The sequence below is a fragment of the Bison bison genome, unplaced genomic scaffold (assembly GCF_000754665.1).
Source record: "Bison bison bison isolate TAMUID 2011002044 unplaced genomic scaffold, Bison_UMD1.0 scf7180017864145, whole genome shotgun sequence".
Taxonomy (NCBI): domain Eukaryota; kingdom Metazoa; phylum Chordata; class Mammalia; order Artiodactyla; family Bovidae; genus Bison; species Bison bison.
In genome coordinates, this window is record NW_011494717.1 from 8,912,694 (window position 1) to 8,922,401 (window position 9,708).

General features: G+C 47.4%; 1 protein-coding gene across 11 annotated transcripts in view; it reads left to right on the forward strand.

Moving 5' to 3' along the window:
• Positions 1 to 9,708, forward strand: part of AGBL5 (ATP/GTP binding protein-like 5) — a 19,563-nt gene that overhangs the window by 7,384 nt on the left and 2,471 nt on the right. For 10 of the 11 annotated variants that reach the window (XR_825326.1, XR_825324.1, XR_825325.1 and 7 more), the window contains 3 exons: positions 469 to 671; positions 1,293 to 1,507; positions 8,884 to 9,036. Coding sequence is in view for 3 of the 11 variants with exons in the window: in XM_010840610.1 (XP_010838912.1) it covers positions 469 to 671; positions 1,293 to 1,507; positions 8,884 to 9,036 (571 nt within the window). In the remaining 8 variants the exon portion in view is untranslated. Of the gene's footprint in view, positions 1 to 468; positions 672 to 1,292; positions 2,170 to 8,883; positions 9,037 to 9,708 lie in introns of those variants that run through there. The other variant, XM_010840609.1, reaches the window with a different exon arrangement.

The window sequence follows — 9,708 nt, forward strand, 5'->3', positions numbered from 1 at the left end:
TCTCCTATGATTTTGTGCTGAGTCACATTCTTTGCCTGTGAGTTTATCTTCCCCCTTCTATTGGATTAGTTCCCTTATGAGTTCAAAGCACCCCCTCTACAGAGGTCCTGATGATCCCGGTGTCCTGGGGCACATGACAGGAACAGAAAGAACTGTGGGTTACAGAAGAAATCCCATTGCCTTCTCCTGCTGGTAGAACTCCTGCCTGGGGCTATCCTGAAAGCCCACCTGCCCCTGCTCATAATGACGAGGGCCCCAGATGGGCAGCAATTTAGGGGACAGCCCTAAATCCACTTTGCAGTAAATAGCCTGAGCACCACAGTTGACATAGTCATTGAGCAAATGTGAGGCCGGCCTCTCCTTCCCTTCCAGTGGGCTGTGCATCTCAAGCCAACACAGCACCCATGTATGGAAACAGCTTCCTGGGTTGGAAGACCAAGACACTGAGCCAAATTGGACTCCCCACAGGTGGGACGAGCTATGGCCATTGCAGCTCTGGACATGGCGGAGTGCAACCCGTGGCCCCGAATCGTGCTGTCAGAGCATAGCAGCCTAACAAACCTCCGGGCCTGGATGCTGAAACACGTGCGCAGCAGCCGAGGCCTGAGCACCACTGTGAACATGAGCATCAGCAAGAAGAGAGGCTCTCGAACTCCACCCAGAAGTAACAAGTAAGACAAGCAGCGGGGAGCGAGAGGCTGGGGCGCTGGAACAGGGCTCTAGAGCAAAGAGCTCCAAGGAATTTGTGATTCCCAACCAAAAGAACCATGTGGTGAATGTTTCCAGGGTGAATGCGGATTAGGAAGGTTACTGCATTTTTCGGAGAATGGGATCCTCTTCCCATTTATGTAGCACTACATACTTCCAAGATGTTGGAAAAGCAGCTTAGGGGATTCCCTGCTCCAGAGCCCTGCACAAAATCAAGTAGAACTAGGGTGGGGGTCCCCAGGGGTGGGTCTCACCTTCCTATAGTTGTGAATGTCTGAGGGGCCCAGGGCAGCACCAGGGTGACAATGGGGACCTCACTGGGAGTTAAAGCTGCCCAGGGCCAGCCCACATGGCTCTTAGTATATTCTCAGCAGGAGTGTGCACGTGTGAACAAGGGCCCCCAGGCAGCCTGAGATGCCCCACATTAGGTTCCTTATCTGTGGACACAGATTCCTCCCTGCCACCTCGGAATGAGTCCCTGAGACTTTTCACCACAGAGGTGACGCTGTACTGGGCATCAGACCAGGGAGGACGATGCAAGACAACCTCCTGACCCAGGATTAACTGGTGTCTGCTTCTTGCAGCGGACTGCCTGTTTCCTGCTCTGAAAACACCTTGAGCCGTGCGCGAAGTTTTAGTACTGGCACAAGTGCTGGTGGTAGCAGCAGCAGCCAACAAAATTCTCCACAGATGAAGAACTCCCCCAGCTTTCCTTTTCATGGCAGCCGGCCTGCGGGGCTGCCAGGCCTGGGATCTAGCACCCAAAAGGTCAGCCACCGGGTGCTGGGCCCCGTCAGAGGTAAGCTAGTCTGGGAGCCCCTGCAACAGGTGTTCGGTTGTTTGGGGCATTGCTGGGGGAAGTGAGAGCTTGAAGATGCACACTCGGCCTGGGACCAAGGGGTGAATCAATAAAATTAGTTTGTAGCAGAATCTGCAGCCTCTTCTGCGACCTTGGTGTTCCCTGCGGCACAAGCTCCAGACGGTACTGTGTGGCAGAGACGGGAGCCCGGGGTCTTGGGTTTCAGCAACTGCTGGGAGGCAGGAAGTGCCCAAGGAAGAATCACTGGCTAGAGCAGGGTCACACTGAGACATGGAGCCTCCACGTCAAGGACAGTGTTGGTCTGTCTTGGGAGCAGGAAGGATAAGGTTTCCTCACAGTCAGTCACAGCACCATGCAGAGATGGTGAATCCTACCCAGGATCTCTATGGCTGAACTTGTTCCTGGCTTCAGAGCCTTTCCAGAAAGTGTTGGAAGGATGCCAGCTTTTCCAAAGAAAATGGAACTACAGACAGCTTCTGTACTAGGCTCACAATCCAGTCCCTTCCAGCGGTGGCCACAGTCCCTCAACTGTGCCTCCAGGTTTGGCCAATAAGACCCTGCTTGACCAGAAACAGGTGGGCCTTTAAGGAAAAAGAAGAGGAAGGGACTTCAGAGCTGTTCCTTGGGAGTGACCTGGACTGGAGTAGGGCGACTGTTACACTGCTATTCCTGGAAAAAGCAGTAGATCAGAAATCAACATTGTATGTGGCTTCTGGGCTACAGCAGTCTGGCCAGAGTATAGAGGTTTATACACTAGAAACTGAGCTTTGCTCGTCTTCAAGCTGCACTTGTCCTTGTCAGCACTTCACAGCTGCTCAGCTTGCAACAAAACTTTTGGTGCAGAGCAGAAACATGCCCTGGCGTCAGTGGCTGTGGAGATGACCACTGATTAGAGCAGCCACAGGAGAGAGAGCAGTGGTCCTCACCAGCTTTGACCAATAAGATGTTGTCCCTGGCAGACCCCATAGTTACCTCTGCTTAGGTTCCAAGCCCCACTCAGAGTCTGTCTTCATTGAGAAAGGACACTTTTGTACACTGTTTGAGTATTAAAGCAGTAATAATGCCTTATGTTTAAATAGCGCTAAACAGTGAACAAAATAGTACCGTGTATTTATTTCATTTAATCCTTACAAGGACCCTGAAGATAGGTGGTATTTCCATTTTTCTAATGAGGAAGCTGAGGGTGCTGAAGGTTAACTGGTCCAAGGTTGCACAGCTATTAAGTGGCAGTTATTCAAACTTATGTCTTTTTGCATTCTGGCATACTTGAGTTTCCTATCTTAAATTTGGATACTTTTTCTTCTTTTAATTTCTTTTGTTCTTAACTCATAGAAGGAATATGAACCCTAAATCTTCTTCCCTGACTACAAAAGGCAAACAGTAAAGAGCCTTTTCTAGATCATCACTGGAGGATTCTAGGCAGTTTTTAGTCAATATTTTATTAACATCTTCCCTACTCCACCCACCCCACCCCCATCCCAATGTAGAGTGCTGTATTTAGCTCCTTGAGTGAGAAACATACTCTGCTTCTTTGTTACTTCCCCCAAATAACTAATAGAAAATAGGCACAGTCAGTACAAAGTAACTGCTCTGGTGGACTGACTCGAAACTTCATAAGGGACACAGGGCTGTAAACACAGCAGAAAAGCGCACTGTAAGCAAGGAACGAGGGGAGCCACTGTTATGGATAAACACAAGAGTAATCACCCAAAGGATGATCAGTTGAGAAGTGGTTTTGAGGAATGGGTGTGGTTTATGGTTTAATAAGAACATCCAGAGATGAGAGTGATAGCCAGGACCAGTGCTATGTGTAGAGAGGACGACAAGCAGGCACACTAGCTGATTCGAAGAGCAAACCCTTCCCTATGGAATCAGGAAGAAAGGTGGGAGGAAGAAGCTGAAATGTCTTGAGAACAAAAGATTATGTGTTAACAAAGACCTATGGCAGTGACTGTGTCTCTCATGATGGGAACAAAAGATCTGCTTAAGCGAGCTGTCTGTGAACTCTCTATAGAAATCAGGCAGGGATGGGAGAAGGGGTCCTTGCAGTGGTTTATACCTGAGATGACGAGTGCCTGTACCAGGGTCTGTGAAGGTATTTAATAGAAACAAGTGGAGGGATTCACTGGTGGTGGAAGAGAAAGACTTAAGAGCTTCATGGTTACAAGCTAAAGGAGTATGTCATGACATTAAGACATTGTCTGAAGAGTGCTGTTTATCTATTTTAGACATGCTTGGATGTCACGAGCTAGCTATATGGAGATGTCCTACAGGCAGAAAAAGGCTTCCCTAGTGGCTCAGCTGGTAAAGAATCTGCCCACAATGCAGGAGACCTGGGTTTGGAAGATCCCTGGAGAAGGGAATGGCTACCCACTCCAGTATTCTGGCCTGCAGAATTCCATGGGCTATATATAGTCCATGGGGTCGCAGAGTCGGACACAATTGAGTGTCTTTCACAGGCAGAAAAAGGGCCAAAATGCAGAGAGGTGACATCAGGGTTGTATCTAAGAGTCCTCCACATTCAGGTGCAGGTGAAACCAAGTGAGAAGCTATATTCCCCCAGGTAAATTAGCAGCAGCAGCAGCAAATGAGCTTAGAAGCAGAAAGAGAGCTGGTTTGAGAATCAGGACACCCTGTGGACTTGCATAAATATTTGTAGGAACAAGAAACTATCTCTGAATTCAGGAGGTCAGGAAGATTCCTCATAACGCTAGACAGGACTACTGTAAGGAGCTGAAAGAGCAGACCCAGAGATCTTGACTCCTGTGTTCTCCTGAGCATTTGCTGGTGCTCCAGTTTTTGCCACTTCCATCTCAAAGTCCCTGATAAGACTCCAGGATGGGAGACTGGTCTTGGCTTGGGATAGGGACCTCTGATGCATACTGTGGTACTGGACATGGCATCTTCAACTCACCTTGGGAAAACTTCTTCATTTTGTCCTGTGCTGTAGCTTTGTGACATCTCCTGGTTCCACACACCTGGCTCTGGGCCCTCACCACATCTAGGCATCTTTTGTCTTCCAGGATAAGAAAATCATGATCCTCATCTCTCTGAGATCTAACTAAAAAGCATCTGTGAATACACCTTCCAAATCCCCAAACTGGGATTGCTGAAGGTTTTTGTTTTTGTTTTTGTTTTTTACTTACGAACTTATTTTTAAGAAAATTCCCACTAATGCATAAAAAATATCCCATGTAACTGTAGGTTAGTTAGTGGCAGTCCTTTATTGGCTATAACAGAACATGAGGTTGGGCTATCTAGAAAACTTCAGACAAGATTTAGGTATCCCAGCCAGCAGCTTAAGGCAGGGCCTCAGGGAGCTAACTACTCTGGCTGGGCCTGTCCTCAGAGGCTGGGGGATGACATTTTAGAAGCCCAAAAGTAGCCAACTTGGGGTGAATAGAAATGTTGCGGGGACAGAAGGCTGAAAGAGCCTGAGTAGGCCTTGCCTCCCAGCACCCCCCTGGCTACAGTGCCAGAATCACTGGGGAATAGCTAATGTCATTGCTAAAGTGGGTAGTTTAGTGGTGTGAAAGCAGACGCAGGCAGTTCAGAGGACCTGCTGGGTAGAGGGCGGAGAATAAACGAGCTCCCCCTCCTGTTGGCTATGCATTCATGAAAACAAGGCTGGGGGGGCTGGGGGTGGAGAGAGACACGAGTGAGGTGCCTAGGACACATGACTGAAGAAGGCACTTGCTCTCAGGATCAGGCAAAGACCTGGACCTCCCTAAACTGCACCCAAGGCACTCCCCTTCCGGCCTACACAGCAGGCTACTGGTGAAAGACCAGGCAGGGGCTTAAGAGTAAAGCAGGGAGCCTTCAGCCATCAGCCTACCACGGCCACTCTAATCCATCCCAGCTCTGGCACTTAAAGCTGAGATTACCAGAACTCTTTCCTGGCCTCCGAGATGCCTTGTCTCAGCTGGCTGGAAGCTTCTGGTGGAGCACCTCAAGGCCAATGAAGAGTAGAGGTTCCTTTGAGAACTGAGTCAAAGGACACAGGAAGCCTCCAGGCCTCCAGCTCCATCACCACTTTTACCTTTTCCCATGAAAACAAAAGTTTCATGTTAAATAGCCATATGCCCTCAGACTAAAACTTATCTGATGGCAGGAAATGTTTCCTAACACATCTGTTTATTCCCTTATCACCTAGCAACACGCTTGGCACTTATTAAATGATTTCCAAATATTTGTTGAACAAATAAAAGGCAAGAAGCTGGGAGGTGAATGGAGGCTTCCCTGCCTATCCACCCCTCAAAGGGCATTATTCAGGTCTGTGATCGTCCTAGGGATCCAGTGAGACCTGAGTGCTACTTGGAGGGACAGTTGTAAAGATGTCTGGGGAAAGTGGGGATGATGCCGGACCTAGGCAAAGGGTACACAACTGCTCCAGAATTGTGAGCCCTCAGAATATCCATTCTGACTCACACGGTGGTGAGATGCAGTCTAGCTCTGCGTCTCGGGCCTCTGCCCAGGACTGACCTGCTGCTCCCAGATGGAACCTTGGGGCTGATGACCATGCTGCACCCTCTTGAAACTAGTCACAGATGCACAGCTGGTCCCATCACCACTTGCGCTCAGCCTTAAGCTGCCGTTTCTATAGTTTAGAACCAAGAAGAGTTGGAGGTCCTCCCTGTAATTCTTGTCACAATGAGACTGGATAAGCATGGATGACACCAGGGCCCAGAAGTCAAAACACGAGAAGCTGGGCTGTGTGCTTACACTGCCAAATTTACAAGCAGGCCCTGCCACATCTTAAGACAGGCTTTTAAGTGCTACCTTTAAATGCCTCCCATTTTTCAGATCAGGCCTCTCTCCTAAACCAAACTTGTCTCCTATCCTGAAACTCTCTTTAGCAGCAGGATTCCAGGGATGTATCCTTAATATCTTTCCCTTGATCCCTACATTTCACTTGGCATTTTTTATATTGTTTGCTCATTTTGCTTTGTATCTTCTTGAGTGTCACTTGGTTCCTTACTGGAACCTACAAACATCCCAGAGGCCTTCACTCTCTCGCTTGCACTCTTTTATCCTTTCTTGGGGTAGGGTGAAACTTCATCCCCTAACACGGTTCCAGCATCCTTCTGTCTCCTGCTGTTTCTCCCTCTGTCATGAAGTTCGTTATCTGAAGTGACCCAAGTGCACTGTCACTTGACGTCCATGTTTTAACTGAAGCCATTACCAAGGTCTAGGCTCTGCAGCATCTCTGAGTCTTTGGTGGTGGATAATGTTTCAAGTTATTTAACTGTGGCCTTGAGTTCCTGACTTCGGTTGTTTTGTTGGTATTGCTGTGCCAACTCTTTCTAGCTCCCTAAGGTCTGGTGGTTTTGACTCCTGTCTGTGGTCTTATACTCTAATTGGAACCCAGCATCTTGGCAACCTCCTCAAAGCTAGAGTAGCTTCCTGCTGAGATCTCTCCCTTTCTTCTTGTCCTTTTTCATACAAGTATCAGTTTTTTAAAATTTGGTTTGGGAATGTTCCAGAAGTACCCTTGTCACTGCTAGTGTAGACAAGATAAAATTCCTGTTACCTACTTACTTTTTACATGAGACTTTTTACATGTAACACATGTTGCTTCGTTAGAAGTCAGCTGGCATCCTGTAATCAGCATCAAATTCAGCTCCATAGAAGTTAATGGCTCATTTGGTTTGAGAACGTTTGGTACCTGCTGTTACCCTATGATGAGGAGGGACCTGCCATGCCTGAGCACCTCCCTGCCCCTTCTCATCACCATCTACCCAACTGGGATCCCACCTTTCAGAATCTGTAGCAGTAAGGCTCTAGCCACAAAGAAGGGACCAAGAGAGCTGCCCCATAAGAGTATAACCATATGCCCTTAGACAGGGATTGTTGAGTCAGTTCATGGTCTGCAGTGGGTGTCTGTTATCCAGGCAAACAAAATGTTTAAAGTCTTTGTTTTTCCAGGCAGTACTTTACAGGCCCTGAGATATAGTGTTGGAAACATAGTGTTGGAAAAGACCAGGTCCCTACCCTCAAGAAACTCAAAGTTTCGATTAGAATATTAGCTAACATTTATTGAGGGCTTACTATGTGCCAGGCACTGTTTTAAGTACTTTACATATACTAACATTTAGTTAAGGAGACAGAAACCATAAACAGTTACTCGCCAAGGGAAAGAAAGAAAAGTGAAAGTGAAGTCACTCAGTCGTGTCCGACTTTTTGCGACCCCATGGACTGTAGCCTACTAGCTCCTCCATCTATGGGATTTTCCAGGCAATACTGGAGTGGGTTGCTGTTTCCTTCACCCGAGGGAACAAAGAATAATTAAAGAAAAGAGAACAGTTAATTTTACTCTTAATGGTCAGGGAGGCTTTCATAGAGGTGACATTTGAGATGAGACATGTAAGATGTCCAGAGTTCACTGGAAGAAGAAACAGGCATTGCAGAGGAACAGCACAGCCAGTAGCCACAGAGGCTATAGCAGAGGATCAAGTCAGCATCCTACTGGGGGTGTGTAAACTGGACCTTTAGTAGGTGGGGCTTTGAATGCCATGTTCAAACATTTGAACTTTATCCTGTAAAAGACCTTCAATATCTCCCCCTTGTCTGAGCCAAAATGATTTTTGATCAGGTCTGTATTTTAGAATAATAATTTCTGGCATCTGTGTGAAGGATGGATTATAAAAGGGAATAGACTCAAGCTAGGGAGGCCAGTGGAGAATATTTTTTTAAAAGCCTGGATGAGAGATAAAGATTGTATCTGGACACTGGTAATGGCAAAGGTGAATAAAGAGGGAATTCAAGAGAAGGCAGTGGATGAACTGTCCAGTTTTGGGTTAAATACAAATCTAAATGTGAAGGAGTCGAAAGATCAAACAAAAGTTTCTAGCAGATTTTTCACCAAGATAGGGAGAAGGAAAGGAAGCAAGGGATCATGAGACACTGGGTCATGAGACACTGCCAGGTAGAAACAACCAGTAGACAGAACTGCAGCTCAGGAAAAAAAGGCGAGAGGGAGACTTAGGAGTTTTGACCACATAGAGCAGAAGAGGATAAAATGGTGACGGATACTGGCATTTAGGGACAGGACAAGTAGTTGAAGAGGTGCATTTAGAGGGAGGAGAAAAAGCCAAGCTCAGTAACTTAAGAATGAACTGGTGTGAGTAGGCTAGTTAGCTACAGAGGTAAAGCAGGACGAGGGCTGGATGAACAAGGAGAGCTGGAGTAAGTGATGAGGTCTTTCTACCCATCTTAGATTTACTTCAGAAGAGGGATGCTGGTGTGATAACAAGCTGGAAAACAGGCATCTGCTGACAAGGGAAAGCCAGTGGGGCAGTGGAATGACAATACCTCACTTATTTGCCCTTTTATCTGCTTGTGTCCCTTCCACTCAGAGCCCCGAAGCCAGGATAGGAGACGGCGGCAGCAGCCAGTGACCCATCGCCCTACTTCAAGCAGCCTGGCCCCATCCCCAACTCCTGCTAGTTCTAACCTAGCCTCTTCACACATGGGCTCCTGCCTACTGCCCAACTCACTCAGCATATCAGGTCTGTACTCACTGCCACTGAAATCTGGGTTGGTCGACCTCCTTCCTTCTCTACCTCCCAGGGTGTAGGCCAGAGTCCTGACTAGGCTTGAAGAAACCCCTCCAGCTCTGCTGCCATATGACCTGCACCTCCTTCTTGACTTCATGTTATGCAGGCCACTCCAGACCAGGGCCGTCAGTTATTCTCCTGGATTATCCTAAATCCCTAAACTAACATCCATGTCCTTGTACAGGAAGCTGGAATTCTATGAATGTCTTTGTATAATAAAATAAGTTACCACGTACTGAGCGTTTACTATGTGGCAGGTACTGCTCTAAGCACATCATCTCATTTAATCTTATTTTTACAGTTGAACCTGAGGACTTTTCCTACCTGCTATTTATTCATACTCCCCGACTCCAGGAGCTGGGCAACATTAGACGAAATTGAAGAATGAAAACAGCATAGACCTTTTCACTCATCATCACCACACATATTATGGGATCGTGTCATTCACATAGAGAGCCTAGACCATCTGCTTTCCTTTTAAGTTCTAGATCCAGCCATGTAACGGACTGGATGGGAATGATTTCTAAGACTCCAGTCTGACATCTTCTGCCTCCCTCAGTGCCTGCTACTCCCAACCTGTTAACTCTCTTTGGTGGGTAGCCCTGAATCCACCGGTCTTGGTGC